Source organism: Nannospalax galili, unplaced genomic scaffold, assembly GCF_000622305.1.
Source record: "Nannospalax galili isolate Female #2095 unplaced genomic scaffold, S.galili_v1.0 scaffold960, whole genome shotgun sequence".
In the NCBI taxonomy this organism is placed as follows: Eukaryota; Metazoa; Chordata; class Mammalia; order Rodentia; family Spalacidae; genus Nannospalax; species Nannospalax galili.
The window spans coordinates 755,400-773,453 of NW_008348313.1; the positions used below are offsets into that span (position 1 = coordinate 755,400).

Consider the following 18,054-nt stretch of genomic DNA (forward strand, 5'->3'; position numbering starts at 1 on the left):
TTATCAATTTAATCCCATCTACTGTTTGCAACACAAATGGGATAATCTGTTGCTTTCAACCAATATCCACTTGATATACAAAACACATGCACATTCATACATTATACTAGGTCAAGGGCGAGGAAGGTTCATATTGAGGTTATAAGAGCCCAGGGCCTAGTAAGCTTGCTTACATTCTAAGCAAGCTGAGATAATGCCCCAGAAGTCATTCCCACACAAACTGAGGTACTGACACACTGTTCACAGGGACTCCTGGAGCTTCTCTTCTTTCTTTTCTTTCCCCTTCTGTCTCCTCCCTCCCTCCTTCCCTCCTTCCCTCTTTCTTTCCCTCTTTCTTTCTTTCTTTCTTTCTCTTTCTTTCTTCTCTCTTTCTTTCTTTCTTTCTTTCTTTCTTTCTTTCTTTCTTTCTTTCTTTCTTTCTTTCTTTCTTTTTCTTTCTTTCTTTCCCTTTTGATGCTGGAACGGAGCCCAGAGCCTCCTGCATGCTACAAAAGCTCTTACCACTGAACTATAACTAAAATTTTTAAATCTGGGGGTGTATTTCAGCAGATCTCCTGCCTAGAAACCAGCAGTGAGGAGCTGAGTATGCGATTCAGCAGTGGAGCGCTTGCCTAGCATGCCCGAAACTCCAGGTTCCATCACTAGTACAACAAAAATAAACAAATTTAAACAATTTGTAGAATTACAAAAGAAACTTAAGGAAACACAGTTACCAAAATGCAAACAAGATGCATTTTTGCATTACTCTTGAATGTTTCTATTTTTATTTATTTTTAATTATTTATTTATTTATTTATTTTGAGACAGGGTCTCACTATACAGCCCTGGCTGGCCTGGAAATCACTATGTAAACCAGGCTGACGTTGAACTCACAAAGATCCATCCACCTGTCTCTGCCTCCCAAGTGCTGGGATTAGAGGTATGCCCCACCATGCCCAGCAACTTTTGTACTACTTGATTAATATTAAACAGTACTCTCCACTCTAACAAGGTCTCACATCAACTGCTATTTCAAAATGGGGAGGAGGCTAAGCAGAACTTCAAATATTTGGAACAGCTAGGAAGGGACTGGAAATATCTAAGGTTTCAGTGGTGACAGTAACAGATTCCAGAACAGTCACAGCTTTGGTCATATGATGGAGGCCTGTGGTCTCTAGCACCTGAGTTTGTGACTGTGTGCTAGTCACTGAGTACCGCCTGCACCTTCTGCCATGACAGCAGCCACTCATTCTGCCCTGCAGTCTGGGTAGAGCTCAGTGGAGGCAGTACCTCTTGTCCTCTCTGGATCCTCAGAAGCCAGGGACCCCACTCAGCATTGTCTTGAAGCTCCAGGGCTTAGGCAGGACCTCACTCCTCTGGTGGGGTCATGGGAGCTTCCATCCTCAGGATGGTTGGGCTCCCTCCCAGCATGGAGGCTGAGTAGTAAGGGTTGTCCCCAGAGAACAAGGAATGGCTTCTTTTGCCCAGGATGCTCTCAAATTCATCTTGTAGTGTAGGATGACCTTAAACTCTGATCCTCCTGCCTCCACCATCTGAGTGCTGGGATTACAGGTGTGTGCCACTACCCTGGCCACTTTTCACCTTTTAAACCACAGCCCTGGGGCATATCTCACTGGCCAGCATTTATGTCTTAAGCCAGTGCTGAGATTTTTGTCCCTCTGTGACTTGGCAGCTTGTGTTCCTGTTTGATTTCCCACTGTGGCAGTATTACTAGATCCCAGCACTGGGACACAGAAGCAGGAAAACCACAAGTTCAAGAGCAGGTTGGGTAACTTAGTGAGATCCTGTCTCAAAATTTAAAAATGAGTGAACTGAGGGCATGGCTCAGTGAGAGAGTACTCGCGTATCCTGTGCAATCCTTGGGTTTGATCCCAGCACAAACAAACAAACAAACAAACAAACAAACAAAAACATAAAAAGCTCTACTGTGCAGGGTGAGGACTAGAGTCCCAGAGGCATGGTTCATTAAGAATTTCTTGTGATCCAGGAAGAAGTCACCACATTTTTTTACCTTGTGCTCAGTCCACTGCTCTGATTAGTGCCCTAGTATACCCTGACTAGGTATAATATGGGCAGGTGGCACCACCATGTCAGGTCTGCCTCTGTAAACTGGGGGTGACCCCAGGAGGGCTTCCAGGTGATTAATGAGTAGCTATGCTGATCTCTTTGCCAGGACCAGGTACCAAGGAGATCCCACCTGCATGTTTGACAGGTACAATGAAACTGGGACTGTCTTTGACAGGGCTGTATGACCCTGGGCATGTGGCCCTAGGTATGTGCCAGCCTGAACATCAGCAGGGTTTCTCCACTTCCCTCTGCTAGCTTCCAGGACAGTTTGGAAAGAGGGCTGGGCAGGGCCTAGGCTGCCTCTCTGCTCTACCCAGTGGGAGGACCAGTGCCACCATCCCATCATCCCACCTCCCTTTGGCATTCCTCTTTCTTGAGCCCCTCTCCCTGTCCCTCCCATGCTCTAGACACTGTTCAGATTTGTCAGGATTCAGGGTTTGCTTGTTTTTTCAGAATTTTACTTTATTATTCATTTATGTATATGGTGGGGAGCTCTGGGGGGAGGCCAAAAGAGGGTGTTGGATCTCCTGGAGCTATAGTTACAAGCAGTTGTGAGCTACCATGTAGGTGAACCAAACTCTGGTTCTCTGCACAAGCAGCAGAGCCATCTTTCCAGCCCCATTAGTGGAGGGTTTTGGTGTTAGTTTTTGTTTGTTTTGTTTTGGGGGGTGCTTTTTGAGACAGGATCTCCCTGTATCCCCAGCTGGACTGGAATTCACTATGTAGACTAGGCTGGCCTTGATCTCACAGAGCTCCACCTGTCTCTGCCTCTGGAGTACTGGGATTAAAGGTGTGTGCCACCACACCCACTTTTGTTTTATTCTTTTGAGGCAAGGTTTCATGTAGCTTGAAATTCCCTATGTAGCTGAGAATGATCTTGAATGTCTGATCCTGCTGCCTCCACCACCCAAATGTGGGATGCAGGGGTGCACCATAACATCTAGCTCTTGGTTTTTATTTTTTGAAACCAAGTCCCACTCTGCAGCAATGCCTGGTGTGGAACTCACAGGTCAGCCTCGAACTGGCCTTGAGCTTCCAGGATTACAGGCCTGTACCATCATGCCCAAGGTATTCTCTTTTCTTCTCCCCAGTTACCCAAGAGCCCTGAACATGGTCAGGCACACAGTAGGTACTCTGCAGAGCTGCGTGTGAATGACTCCAAGTCACAGGGAACAGGGAGTAGCAGGGAGGTAGAGGTTTAATGCAACAGGTTTTGGGAAACTGAGGACCAAAGAGGAAGCCTGGGCCCCTGAAGGCAGGGGTTCAGGGCAGGGATGAGATAGGAGGTAGAAGGCTGAACCATGGATTGAGGTGTCCTGTTCCCCCACTTGAGTCTGCCTACGCACCCGCCCTCGGGCTGGGCCTTCCTGGAGACACTGAGGGAAAGGGAGAGGATGGGGAGGGGGCCATGGGGATGCCCAACTGGCACAGCGGGTTTAGCTGGTCCCTGCTTTTGGCAGAAGACAGCACCAGGGAGAGGTGAGGATGGTGCTGGGACAATCTATGACCTTGGAGTTGGGGGAGGGGTGGCTTCTTGATCATCTGTCTCACCTGCAAAACAGCCCCCCCCCAAATGCTATCCCTACATATGAAACAGACTGTGCCTGTCCCTTCCATGGCACATAGGAACCACCCTCTTCCCTCAGGCAGGGATCCAAACCCCAGTCCTCCTCCCTCAGTTCCAGGGGTCTCTCCAGTCCTCCCCCATACCCAAAAGTCCTCTCCAGTCCTCCCCCATACCCAAAAGTCCTCTCCAGTCCTCCCCCTCCAACCCAGCCATCCAGACCCCACACTTCTTCCTTCAGACCCAGGAGTCCAGACTCCAGCCTCCACTTTCAGACCCAGGGGTCCAAGCCACAGCCCTGCTCCCTCGCACCAGACCCAGGCCCCATTCTCGGGCTCCCACACTCAACCCCAGTGCACCTGTGGGCATTCTCACCTCATCTGCTCTCTGCCCACCTGTCCATCTCCACCTCTTTCCTCTGTAGCCAGGCAGCCTGATGGAACCCAGGTGCTCAAGTTCTGAACATCCCTCCCAGCGTCACCAGCCCAGGGCCAGACCATCTCTCCCCAGTGTGACAGGCATTGGGCCCCCACGTGGCCTTGAGCCTTGCCTAGTAATGCACCGTGAGGCCTGGCTGGGTGCAGGCAGCAGCATCCCCCCAGGCAGTTCCTCAGTGGAGCAATCCGGGTGGAGAGCTGGTAAAGTTTCTGTCACCCCGCCCACCCCAAGATGGATAGGATGATTAGTGGGGGAGGCAGGATGATGGGGCGGGCAGAGCCTGCTTTGAGGTATCAACTGCCCGCCTCTCACCTCACCCAGTTGGAGGTCTTCATTTCCTTCCCAAAAAGACCCTCAGTGGTCCTGGAGACAGTAAGTCCCACCGCTCCCATAACCTGCCCTTTTCCCACCCGGTTCACATTTAGTACCATTTTCATGTGTCTGGGTCCTGGGGCTCCTGGTCCTCTGCATCCTGTCCATCAGATCCAGGAGCCCAGACTCATTCCTGCCCTGTCCCATCCCCACCCCATTCAGGTTCCTCCTTCCTGACTCAGGACTAGGGCCCCAGCCGCACCCTCTGGGGAGCCCTGCCTCTCACAGCCCGAGTTCTTCTAGTATTTGTGACAATTAAGAGCTTTTAATGGAAAGGCTGGGCTCTGAAGGTGACAATGGCCTGATTCTTTGGATATGTGACCTCATGACCCAGTGACCTCCCTCTCCCACGTGTGAGCTCCAATAGCAAAATGATACATTGCAGCCCTGGGGGAGGGGACCAGTGGAACAGCCAGAAGAGGCCAGGAAATGACACGGGGTGGCCAGGCCAGGGTTGCCCATCCCCACAGTGCCCAGGGACAGATGCATCTTCAGATGTCTCTACCCAGGACCCAGGACTATCTCTCTCCTCCAGGATCCCCTCTGTGGCTGGAAGGTTACCCCCAGCACTTCTCCAGCCTTGGCTCCACTAGGCCTTTCTTCTCAGGTCTCAGTCGTGCTGCTGAGCCTTCGAGTCCTCAGTTTCCCCTTTACAGGCTGGTGTTCCCACACACTGATGCCATCTACAGCATGAACATTGCACACACTTGTACAAGCATCTGCTACCCACCCATCCATCCATTCACCCATCCACCAACCATCTACTTATCCATCCATCTCCAACAGCTTGTGTGTGTGTGTGTGTGTGTGTGTGTGTGTGTGTGTGTGTGTTCATGTGTGTGAATGTGGAGACCAGAAGTTGACCCCAGCTGCCATTATCCAGAAGCTTTTGTTTGGAATCAGTGTTTCTCACTGTGACCTGGAGCTTACACATTAGGTTAGGCTGGCTGGCCAGCAAGTTCAGAAGAATCTTCTGATCTTCACCTCCCTGGCATTGGGGCTACAGCACTGCCACACTTGGCTTGGGTTCTGGGAGTCAAACTCAGGTCTTCATGCTTGCCCAGCAAAAGCATTTTGTAGCGGGCATGGTGGTACATGAGTTGTATATAAATGGATAGATGGATGGATGGAAGGGCAAGTGGATCATTGGATGGATAGATGGATGGAAGAATGGTAGATGGATGGCTGAGTGGGTGGATGCCTGTGTGGATGGGTGGTTGAACTGATAAATCAAAAGATCAATGGATAAATAAATGGGTTGGTGGATTGATGGTTGAATGGATAAATGATTGAATGGATGAGTGGAAAGATGGACTGGCGGATGGATAGATGTTTGTGAGTGGATGAGTGGATGGATGGGTGGATGAATTATTTGTGTATGTGCAGTGAATGTAGAGGTGGATGTGTGGTGGGCAAATAAGAGATGGGCATTGGGATGGGATGATGTATAAGTGGGTAGGTGAATGGATGGATTGGTTGGTGCATGGATCCATTGGTGAATGGATGGATGGTCAAATGGATAAATGAATGGCAGATAGATGGGCAAATGGATGGATGGATGGATGATTGGATGAATGGGTGGGTTTATCAATGAATAAATAATTGGATAGAGTGGCTTGATAGGTGGATGGATAATTGGATGAATGGACAGATGGATAGATGAATGGATGGATATATGGGTGGGTGATGGAGGAGTCAATAGATGAGTAGGTAGATGGAGGGGTGGATGTGTGCATGAGTGATTGCATAGGTGGGTGGGTGGATGGATGGATGAGTTGGTGGATGGACAGTAGATGAGAGGATGAATTCATTGATGGACACTGGGTGGATGAATGGTTAAGGGCTTGATGGGTAGATGGCTGGATAGCTGGATGAACAGGCACATGAGCAGATGGATGCATCAAAGGTAGATGGATGGGTGGGTGGATGAATGAATGAATTGGTGGATGGATGGATCAGTGAGTGGATGGATGGATAGACAGGTGGATGAATACATCAAGCGTAGATGGGTGGATAGCTAGATGGGTATATTACATACAGGAATATGGTGGATGGATGGTGAGTGGATGGATGTATGGATGGGTGGGTGGATTTGGTTCATTGATAAATAAATGGATGGACTGATCTGTCAATGGGAAAGTGGATGGATGAGCATATCAGTGGATGGTATATAAATGAATGGATACTTGGATGAATGGATAGGTAAGTGGGTGATGGGTGGGTAGGTGGACTCATGGATGGATGCACAGATGGGTGGATTAGTGGATAGATGGATGTATAGGTGTGTGAATATGTGGATGGATAGATGGATAGATGGGTAGTTGGATTGGAGTATGAATAGATTGACGAGTAGATGGATATGTGGGTAGAGGGTAGATGGGTAGGTGTGGTGGGGGTGAATACATGAATGACTGGGTCAGTATGTAGACAAATGAATGATGCACGGATCAGTGGTAGATAGAAGGGTAGAAGGGTGACCAGTGGATGTGGGCAGATTTGTGGATGATGAATAAATAATTAGATGGATGTGTTAGTCAGCTTTTCATTACTATAACAAAATACCAGAGGCAAGCTCTTTTAGAAAGAAAGAGGTTGATTTTGGCCTTCCAGATCTGGAAGAACCAGGACCAGACTTACACATTCAGGTTCATGCCTGTATCTCTCGCAGCATCTCTCACTGGGCAAGCATTTGGAGTTCTTTGTCCTGTTGATATCTGATGTCTCCCTTTCCTAAAGCCACCTGGATGTGCTTGGGGGCTCCACCTTGGTGACCTAATCTCACCTAATCACTTCCCAAAGGCCCCACCTCTACACATCACGGTTGGATTAAGTTTCCACTCTCCTAATACCGGCAACAAAAGACTTCAGGAACTGAACTCTTCCAGAGAATAAACCGTAGCACTGAGGCAGATGGCTGGCTGGGAGGATGTTCAAGTGGGCTTTGCTTCACCTACAGCTCCAGCTGGCATGGTAACCCTGGCTCTGCCACTGCCTATACCCTCGGTGCCCTCGCTGTGTCCCAGGTGCCAGGATGCCCACCATCTCTGTGCTATAAGTGGCCTCCATCATGTCTCTGATCCTAATCCCCTTGTCCTGCTCTGACTGCATCTCTCCATCTCTGTGTCTCTCATCTCTCTCTCTTACTTGGCCCAGAAAATATAAACTGTCCTTCCCCAGCAAGTTCAATGCTTAGCACAGCACTAGGCTGATAGGAGGTGCTCAGCAAACAGTTCTTTAAAAGTGAATGAGTGATAGGCGGGGTGTGGTGGCGCACTCCTTTAATCACAGCACTTGGGAGGCAGAGGCAGGGGGATCTCTGTGAGTTCAAGGCTAGCCTGGTCTACATAGCCAGGCCAGCTGGGGCTACAGGGAGACCCCATCTCAAAAAAGGTTCTTAAAAAAAGAATGAATGAATGCACGAACTGAAGAACGAGGGAAGGAAAGAAAGAAGGAAAGCAGGCAGGCAAGAGCTGCTGGCCTGAGGCAGGCAGGCCGGGCTGCCGTGGCCACTTGGGATACAGCCGAAAGTTCCCGAAGCTGGCCCTGGACTCTGGCCTTGAGGAGCCTCCGCCCTCGCCTTGGGAGGGCACCGGCCTCTCCCTCTCTGCTGCCGCAGGCGGGAGGCGTGGGCAGCATCTGGGAGAACCGGCTGCGCCCCTCCCCTGGGCCGGCCAGGTAGGCACCTGGCACTGGCAGGCACGGCAGACGCTGCGCACCTGGCCGCGACACCCGGCTTGCTCCTGCCCTGCCCGCCATGGACGGGCCACAGCCCCCGGCCCTGTGGGGCATATTCGAGAACAGCGTCACCGAGATCAGGTGAGGCCAGGGCCTGGGGAGGGTGAAGCCACCGTGGGGACAAGCCCTTGCCAGGGAGGGACCCTCTCTGGGCTTGGTCATCAACTGGGATTGCCCTCCTGTGCTTCAGTTGCTCTGTCACCGGGATCCACAGCCTTTGCTCAGGTGGGGTTGAGGCACCTAGAGATGGCTAAGGTGGCTGCACCCCACATCTGCTAAGGACCCCAAGAGCACTCACTTCTCATGTGCTGACTCCTTCTGGGGGAGAAGGGAACATAGGATGCTTGGAAGTGAAAATGTGCCTGGGAGAGCTGAGAGAGTTTAGGACAGACTTCTCACTCACACAGGGACTGCGCATGGTTCCTCTGTTCCTGGGGATGAGTCAGAAAGCACCCGCTTACTAGATGGGGAAACTGAGGCTGGGAGGGAAAGTGACCTGACCATAGAGCCTGTTGCTTCTCCCTCCCCTTGTGGCACTGGTGGGCCTCCTCCACACCTTTCCCCTGGACTCCACTTTGTAGCTGAGCAAACAGAAGCCGGGAGAAGACATACAGCTCCCCTGAGGTCACACAGTGAGCTGCCACGCTTATCACCAACCCTGATAGCTTATGCTTTTACCAGGTGGATTATTCTGCCCTCCTGGGACTCTCTGACTGCCCTGGACTGTGAGGAGGGGAGAGCTGAGCCTTTTTCCCACCAGACTGCTTCACTCCAATATAGTACTATTCTAAGTCCTCCTTTCTCTCCCTCATCCAAAAGTCAGGGTGTGGAGAGGCCTTGAGGAGCCCAGACTCCAAGAACTCAGGATTCTACTTGAATCCTGTGTGCTGTGTGATCTAGACAAGTTTCATAGCATCTCTGGGCCACTCAGCCTTGCCCTGGTTCCCACTTTCTCTTGTGCTCCCCACAGCCCATCAGTCCCTAAGCCTAGCTCCTGTCCCAGTCTCTTTTCTAATGGCTTCATCCTCTTCTGCTGGAGCCTCACCCTGGCCTTCCTGCCTCCAGTGAGTCCTAGAGCTGCCTCTCCCATCTTTCCAGCCATCCAGCAGGGTCCCTCAAGTTGGGGTACGCTGGCCCCACCCCAACCCCAGCACTCTCCTCCTCTCCTGCATTCCATTCACCCCACAGACTTCAGTTTCCCTGGCCACACCCCAGTCTTTCCTGCCCCGGTGCCTTTGCACATCTGGCTCCTTTCTTGGTAGAGACACTCAGAAAGGTTAATTTCTAAACCCCAAGTCTGTCTCCACCTCTGTCCTCTGTTCCAGTACCTTCCATTGCTCCCTAGCACCCAGAACAATGATCTCTAAAACTGTTTGAAGGCTCAGATTTATTTCATTCGAGAGTAATTTCTCAAGCAGAAATACATAATAGAAATCGGGACAGACTGGTCTGTCCATGTGGGAGCAGGTCTGGATCTCCTTCATCTGCTTCCCCCACCCCAACTCTTCTCTTTGTGCAATTTGAGCCCCTTGTGGCTTCCCTTATCTCACAGCCGACTTTGTCCCACATCTTTCTTCCTCCCTTGCCCATCTCTGGCCCCTGCTCTTTCCTGGTCCCTGGTGACCTCTGTCCTCTCTTTTTGGCCAAACTGCTTCTCAGGCTTGAAGATGAAATTTCAAATTTCAAACCTCAGCTGTTTAGGATTCTTGGCCGGGAGTGGGAGGGACAGGCACAGGACACTAAGATCGCTGTAGTTTATCTTCAGATCCTCATCCCAGGTACCACAATGGCCTGTCCACAGACAGGTGTAGGAAACTCACAAGAACAACAGCCAGGCATGAATGAATGGAGTGGTGAGATTAGGAAACCTTTGCTCTTGGGGTGAGTCAGGGCTACAGGAGGAACTAGGCGTGCTGGGTGGGAAAGCATCATAAGCACCCCAATGGGGCAAAGGGCAGCACCCCATCTTACCACACCTCAGCGGCCACAAATGATTCCGATTTAGCCTCTACAACAAGAACAGATGAGCCATGACCTGTTCTAGATTATAGGCCATGTGACACAGACTATCCAGGATTTTATTTGGACTAAAAGACTCTCAGCCATGTGCAGTATTTGGAATGTTCTAGATAATTGGGTTGGTTATACAGCATCCCTTATATAGCTGTGCCCTGAGCATCCTTATGCTGATCTGGCAGACTGCAAAGGGCAGACTAAGGTTCAGTGGTTCAGTGGTGTTTCTCTAGTATGTGTAAGACCCTGGTTTCCAGCTGGGCATGGTGGCGCATGCCTTTAGTCCCAGCACTTGGGAGGCAGAAGCAGGCGGATCTTTGTGAGTTCAAGGCCAGCCTGGTCTACATAGTGAGTTCCAGGACAGCTGGGGTTACAGGGAGACCCTGTCTCAAAAAGACAAAAAAAAAAAAAAACAACCCTGGTTTCCATCTCAAGCACCCAAAAAATTAAAACTGAGAGGAAAATGAAAGTTGTAAGAGGAGACACTGGGGGAGTCTCTCAGTCAAAGCCCTGACTTCCATCCCCAGTGCTGCATAAACCAGGAGTGATGGCACACACCTGTGATACCAGCACTCAGGAAGGTCCAGGCAGGAAGATCAGAAGTTCAAGGTCATCCTTATCTATACAATGAGTTTGAGGCCTGACTAAGCTACGTGAGACCCTGTCTTTAAAACACATAAAAGGTTGTAAGAAGAGAGAGAGGCAGGAGGCGGGCAGGACAGGTGGCAAGGAACCCAGGTTTTAATTCACAGGCTGTGTATTGTCTAAGTTAATCCTCCTGATGACCTGCCTGGCTGAGAGGAACACAGATGAATGACTAGGTATCAACACCCACTGAAGACTCAAGGCTCAGAGAAGTCAAATGTATTGCCCAAAGTCACACAGTTGATTATGGTGTGAAGCCGAGATTTGAACCACAGAAATGGGGTTCTCTCACATATGAGGAAAGTGGGAGAGAGTGGGACCTGGAAGGGATGTAGCTTTGCCCAACGGGGAGGCCTGGTGAGGACTCTTCTGGGAGTTTCCCATGTCCCCTTGCCTACACCTTACCAGAGGGTCAAAGAAACAAAGAAGCACTTGGCTTTTGTTCTTGCATATGGAGAACTCCTCACTTCAGGTAATCTTGGAGTTCCCTGCTGGACACTTTTTTTTCCTGGTGCTGGGTATTGAACATTGGGCCTGACACATACTACACAAGTATGCTACCCCTGAGCCACACCCCAGCCCCTCACTGGGGGATTCTAGGCAGGGTCTACCACTGAGCCACACCCCAGCCCTTCTGGGGGTTCTAGGCAGGGGCTCTACCACTGAGCCATCCCCCAGCCCCTCACTGGGGGCTTCTAGGCAGGGTCTCTACCACTGAGCCATCCCCCAGCCCCTCACTGGGGGCTTCTAGGCAGGGTCTCTACCACTGAGCCATCCCCCAGCCCCTCACTGGGGGCTTCTAGGCAGGGTCTCTACCACTGAGCCATCCCCCAGCCCCTCACTGGGGGCTTCTAGGCAGGGTCTCTACCACTGAGCCATCCCCCAGCCCCTCACTGGGGGCTTCTAGGCAGGGTCTCTACCACTGAGCCATCCCCCAGCCCCTCACTGGGGGCTTCTAGGCAGGGTCTCTACCACTGAGCCATCCCCCAGCCCCTCACTGGGGGCTTCTAGGCAGGGTCTCTACCACTGAGCCATCCCCCAGCCCCTCACTGGGGGATTCTAGGCAGGAGCTCCACCACTGAGCCACACCCCAGCCCCTCACTGGGGATCCTAAGCAGGGGCTCTACCACTGAGCCATACTCCAGCCCCTCACTGGGGGATTCTAGGCAGGTGCTCCACCACTGAGCCACTCCCCAGCCCCTCACTGGGGGATTCTAGGCAGGGGCTTTATCATTGAGTCACACTGCATCACTCTTTTTACTTTATAAATTTTTATTACATTTATTTCTTTATTTTTAAGTGTGTGTGGATTTGTGAGTGTCACAACACGTGTGGAGATCAGAGGATAACTTTGTGGAGTCGGTTCTTTCCTTCTACCATATGCATCTAAGGATAGAACTCAGGTTTGGCAGCAACTGTCTTTACTCACTACCTCTCCAGCCCTCTTTTTACCATTTATTTTCAGATATAATCTTGCTACTTTCCCAGGCTGGTCTTGAACTTGGGCTCCAACTACATCAACCTCTTTAGTAGCTAGGATGACAGACCTTTCAGGAAGTTCACAATCTCTGGTTTTACAGCTCAAACACCGGGGAGATTTCACAGTTTTGTTAACATGAAGTTGGGTTTTCTGCACAGAGTTACTAGAAAGGTTTTAAACAATAACTACAGGGCACTCTTGCCTGGCTAGGGCTGGAGAGGGCACAGAGGAGGCCACTCGGTCAGAAACATGAGATGCTGTCAGTCCTTGGATATCATAGGTAGTTCCCTCCCCCATACCTGATGGTCCCTCAGCAATACCAGCAAGGCAGAAGCCAGGTAGCTAAACCTCCCCCATTTCCCTTTGAAAATCACAGGGCAGCCCAATGCGTGGCCTTGGGGTTACTCAGAGAGGGAATGTAAGACCCAGAAGCTGTTAGTGGTGGACTGAGGCAAGAGGGGAGGCTGAGATGAGCAGAAAGGCCTGGGTTCTACCCTAGGAGGGGACCAGGGCCCAAGGGCCAAAGAAGTAGAGATCATGCCACCTGAGCTCAGGAGCCATCTGCCCTGCTGCTCACTCATAGAGCCCCAGGGAGAGGAGCTGCGGTGTGTATGAGATGGTTGAGACCCAGAGAGGCTGGTGCCCCACACAGCAGGTGGGTGTAAGCTGAGGAGGTAGTGTACCGAGGGGTGGATCATTTGTTGGTTTTGGGTTTTTGAGACAGCCTAGCTCTGTAGCCCAGGCTGGCTTTGAACTCATAGCAACCCTCCTGCCATGGCCTCCTAAATGCTGGGAGATAACAGGAGTAAGTTCTAACGCTTAGCTGTTTGGTTTTTTTTGTCGTTTTGATGTTTCCTCCTTCCTTTTTCAACTTCCAGTGAGCTCTTGTGAGCTAGGAATTTAGGTGCTGAGGGTGGGGGGCAGGTGGAAAAAGACATTAGGAGCTGCCTTAGCACACTGCCCTAGCTCAGCCAGGTCTGGTCCAAGGGCTTCACACACAGGCTTGCTCCATCTGTGCATTCCCACTTCACAAACGGGAAAACTGAGGCCAACAATCCAACTCCTGGGGCCTCTTCTTTCTTTTAGAATATATTCATCAAATTTTGTGTATATGTGTCTGGGTTTGTGTATGTGAGTGCAGTGCCCACAGATCATCTGGAGTTGAGTTATAGGAAGTTGTAAGCCGCCTGATATGGATGCTGAGAGTTGAGTTCAGGTCCTCTGGAAGAGCAGTACATACTCTTAACCACTGAGACATCTCCCCCCTTCCTTCTTCCTTCCTTCGTTCCTTTCTTTTCTTTCTTTCTTCCTTTTGTGTGTGTGAATATGGTGTGAGCGTGGGTGTACATGTATGTATGAAGGTATGCTCACCTGTACACACAGGTGTATACACATGTGTAGGCCAGAGATTGACACTGGGTGTCTCCATCTCCACCCTATTTTTTTTTGGTAAGACATTTATTTTTATTTATTATATATATGAGTGTTTTGCCTCTGTGTGTGCATATGTGTACCACATGCATGCAGTGCCCAAGCGGACCAGAAAAGGATGTCAGAATGCCTAGAGCTAGAGTTATAGATGGTTGTGAGTCACCATGTGGGTGCTGGGAACCAAACCCGGGTCCTCTGCCAGGGCAGCAAGTGCTCTTAACTGCTGAGCCATCTCTCCATTTCCCTCCACCTTATTTGAGACAAGGTCTCACTGAAGCTGGAGCTCGTCATTTTGGCTAGATTGGCTGACCAGAGAGTCCCAGGGATCTGCCAGTCTTTGCTCCATCCCAGCACTGAGACAGAAGTGATCCACATGCCTAGCTTCTACCTGGGTGCTGAGGATCCAAACGTAGGTATTCATCTTTGTACAGCAAGCTCTTTAGCCATTGGGTCATCTCTCTAGCCCTAACTCAGCCCCTCACTGGGGGATCCTAGGCAGGGGCTCTACCCCTGAGCCACACCCCAGCCCCTCACTGGGGGACCCTAGGCAGGGGCTCTACCCCTGAGCCACACCCCAGCCCCTCACTGGGGGATTCCAGGCAGGGTCTCTACCACTGAGCCACACCCCAGCCCCTCACCGGGAGATCCTAGGCAGGGGCTCTGCCATTAAGTCACATCACCTGCTTTCCAACCCCCCACTCTTAACCCTCATATAGAGAAAGGATCAGATCAGGGCTTCAAGCTGCAGTAAGAGGCCACTCTTCACTCGTTATGGGGTTGATTTGAATGTTCACCTCTTTAGACATAACATGAAGCCCAGGTGAATATTTTCTGGTTGCCACAACTAAAAGAGTGGAAGACAGCTCATGCCTGTCACCCCACGCATAGGAGGCAGAGGCAGGAAGATTGCTGTGAGTTCGTGGCTGACCTGGGCTGTAGACTGAGACCCTGGTCTAAAAAACACCCCAAACACCAGTAGGCTGTTCCTTCTTTCCCACACTAACTAACCCTGAGAGCAACAGTGTAGGCTTGCTTTGTCCAGTGGCCATTAGGGAGCCTGCTGTGCCTGGGGAGAGATTCCATTCTTATCTAGATCTCGTCTTGGTCACAGCTGACAAGTCACTCATAGGCCCTGGCTGTTCCCAGCCCAGTTACAGAGCTCACATTAAGTCAGTAACTTAAAGCCAGTCCCTGTCCCTGTGGCTCCATCTCGAGCACTCAGTCGCCTCTGCGGCTAGTGGCTGCAGCTTGAGCTGGTGCACAGGGTCTGTGTGAGGCCCAGTGCAGCAAAGGTACACAGTAGTGGCTTAATAAATGTATCTGTGTGTGTGTGTGTGTGTGTGTGTGTGTGAGAGAGAGAGAGAGAGAGAGAGAGAGAGAGACAGAGAGAGAGAGAGATCAGAGAGAAGTGGGAACAGCCTTAGGTAAGAAGCCACAGGGAGGCCTGGTGTGGTGGAGCATGGAGCATTTAGGGAACAGGCTGAACTTGGTGTGAAAACAAAGCCTCACCACAGAAAGCAGGTGGGGGCGGTGGCCGTGCAGGCCCTGCAGGGAGACTGCCAACCTCAAGGAAAAGTTGGGAGGACCTTGAACCAAAAGCATGTCTCAGGTACCCTGATGTGAGTGACACATTCTGTCCTGCAGCCTCTGTCCCTCTCTGTGAAATGGGCCTACACCTGAGGCATTGGTCACTTGTGTGAGAGTTGCACCTCGAAATCTGAAGCAGGGTCCGTAGTGGCACACGCCTTTAGTCCCAGCACTGGGGAGGCAGAGGCAGGAGGATCTCTGTGAGTTCAAGGCCAGCCTGGTCTACATACTGAGTTCCAGGTCAGCTGAGGCTACAGGAGGGAGACCCTGTCTTAAAAAGACACACACACACACACACACACACACACACAAAAGTCTGAAGTAGGCACCTATGTGGTCAAGCAGCTGCTGGAGAGACTCGGTTTTTAAAATATTCGTTTGTTTGTTTGTTTGTTTATTGTATGTGTGAATGCCTGCATGAGTTTATGTGTACCACATGAATACAAGGTGCCCCTGGAGGCCAGAAGAGAGCATTGCAGATCCCCTGGAACTGGAGTTACAGATGGTTCTTACCATCATGTGGATGCTGGGAACTAAATCTGGGTCCTCTGCAAGAGCAGCCAGTGCTCTTAACCACTGAGCCATCTCTCCAACCCCAACAGCATGGTTTTTTTAGTTTTTTTTTTTTTTTTTTGCTTTGTTTTGAGACAGCGTTTTACTCTGTAGCCCAGGTTGCCCTCAAATTCAAAGCAATCCTCCTGCCTCAGCCTCCTGAGGGCTGGGATTGCAAGTCTGTGTGAGCAGATCTACAGCTATTCAGTTTTTAGGTCAGGGACTGGAGCACCCTCACACTGTGGATCCGCACATACCCCCTCAACACGAAGGGGCAACTGTATTAGCAAGGTAGGAAGCACCATCTATCTCCCTTACACTGATCAAAAACAGCCAGACACCAGTGAACAGATTCTGTAAGACGACTTTCTGGAAGATCCAGGCCAGGTCACCTCCATTTGGGACGGAGAATGTCAGAGCAGTAGTTGCTTTGGGTGCTGTTTGGGGAGGGGAAGCTATGTGCAGCCTGGAAGTTTCTTTCTCTTGACTGTGGCTGGCATGGGGGCGTGTGCTTGTCAAAGTTGACTCTGATGGGTACCATGTCTCAAAAGGTAAATGATTTTTAAAGGACAAGAGTGGAAAAACATCTTTAATTTAAAAAACAAAACAGAAATGGGATGTTTGTAGTTCTTTTAAAAGTACGAGATGGGGTGCTGGGAGAGAGATGGCTCCGAGGTTAAGAGTAACTACTGTTCTTCCAGAGGACCTGGGTTCAGTTCCCAGGACCCAATGGTGGCTAACAACCATTTGTAACTCCAGTTCAAGAGAATCTCATGCTGTCTTCTGGCCTCTGCAGGCATCAGGCACACACGTGTTACACTTACATACATATAGGCAAAACACTCACATATATTACCGCAAAAAAAGTATGAGATGGGGCTGCAGTGTGGCTCAGTGGTAGAACTATGGCCTAGCATGAACCAGGCCCTGGGTTCAAACCCACTATTGGAAAAAAAAAACTGAGATGGGTGCAAATGGGCCTGAGAAAAAAACTTCATGATCTATTCATCAAACTGTAAAAAGGCTGAAGAATGAGGTGTGAAGTTTGATATGTGAGACTGGAAGGGGGCGGAACAGAAGGAAAAGGAGCAAGAAAAAGGAAGGAGGAGGAGGTGGAGGAAGAAGGGAGGAGGTGGAGGAAGGGAGGGAGGAGGTGGGAGGAGGAGGGGAAGGAGTGCAGACACACACACACACACACACACACACACACACACACTCACCAGGCACTTCTGAAGCTCACCTGGCAATGACCTCGGCAGATACTCACTCATGAATTGATCCAAATATTCACAAGTGTATATAGATGATCTGTTGTTTTATGTTATTTTATGTGTATGAGTGTTTTGCCTGTATGTATGTAAGTGTACCATGTGTGTGCCTGGTGTCCAGAAGAGGCTGTCAGATCCCCTGGAACTGGATGGCCATGAGCTGTCATGTGAGTGCTGGCAACTGAACCTAGGTCCTCTGTAAGAGCAGGAAGTGCTCTTAACTCTTGAGCCATCCTCCAGACCCATACAGATACAGAGCTATTTTTCTTAATTTAATTTTTTTTTTTTGAGACAGGGTCTCCCTGCAAGCCCCAGCTGGCCTGGAACTCACTATGAAGACCAGGCTGGCCTTGAACTCACAGAGCTCCACCTACCTCCGCCTCCCAAGTGCTGGAACAACCACCATGCCTGGCTTTAATTTAATTTTTTAAAAATTTTTATTTATTATTTTTGTTTTATGTGTATGCATATATTGCCTGCATGTAGATAAGTGCACCCATGTCGTGCAATGCCTGAGGAGGTCAGAAGAGGCTGACAGATCCCCTGGAACTGGAGTTACAGACAGTTGTTAGCTGCCATGTGGGTGCTGGGATTCAAACCCAGGTCTTCTGCAAGAACAGCCAGTGTTCTTAACCACTGAGCCATCTCTCCAGCCCCAGATACAGAGCTATTTTAAAAATTAAATAAACTTTGTGTTGGCAGTAATGTGGACTGAAACCAGAGCCTCGTGCATGCCAGGCAAGTGCTCCACCACCATGCCCCCAGTCCTCCTTATACTTTTTATTTATTTTTATTTCTATTTAAAAAAAAAGTTATTTTGGTCTTTTTGAGACAGGGTCTCCCTGTAGCCACAGCTGTCCTGGAACTCACTATATAGACCAGGCTGGCCTTGAACTTACAGA

The 18,054-nt window shown here is 50.2% G+C and overlaps 1 protein-coding gene across 1 annotated transcript in view; it reads left to right on the top strand.

The window, feature by feature from the left end:
- The first annotated feature begins 8,176 nt into the window (after nt 1-8,176).
- The window catches only part of Sult2b1 (sulfotransferase family 2B member 1), a 31,436-nt gene continuing 21,558 nt past the window's right edge, over nt 8,177-18,054 (top strand). The window contains exon 1 of the mRNA XM_008844981.2: nt 8,177-8,257. Coding sequence (XP_008843203.2) covers nt 8,196-8,257 — 62 coding nt within the window. The 5' untranslated portion in view covers nt 8,177-8,195. The remainder of the gene's footprint in view (nt 8,258-18,054) is intronic.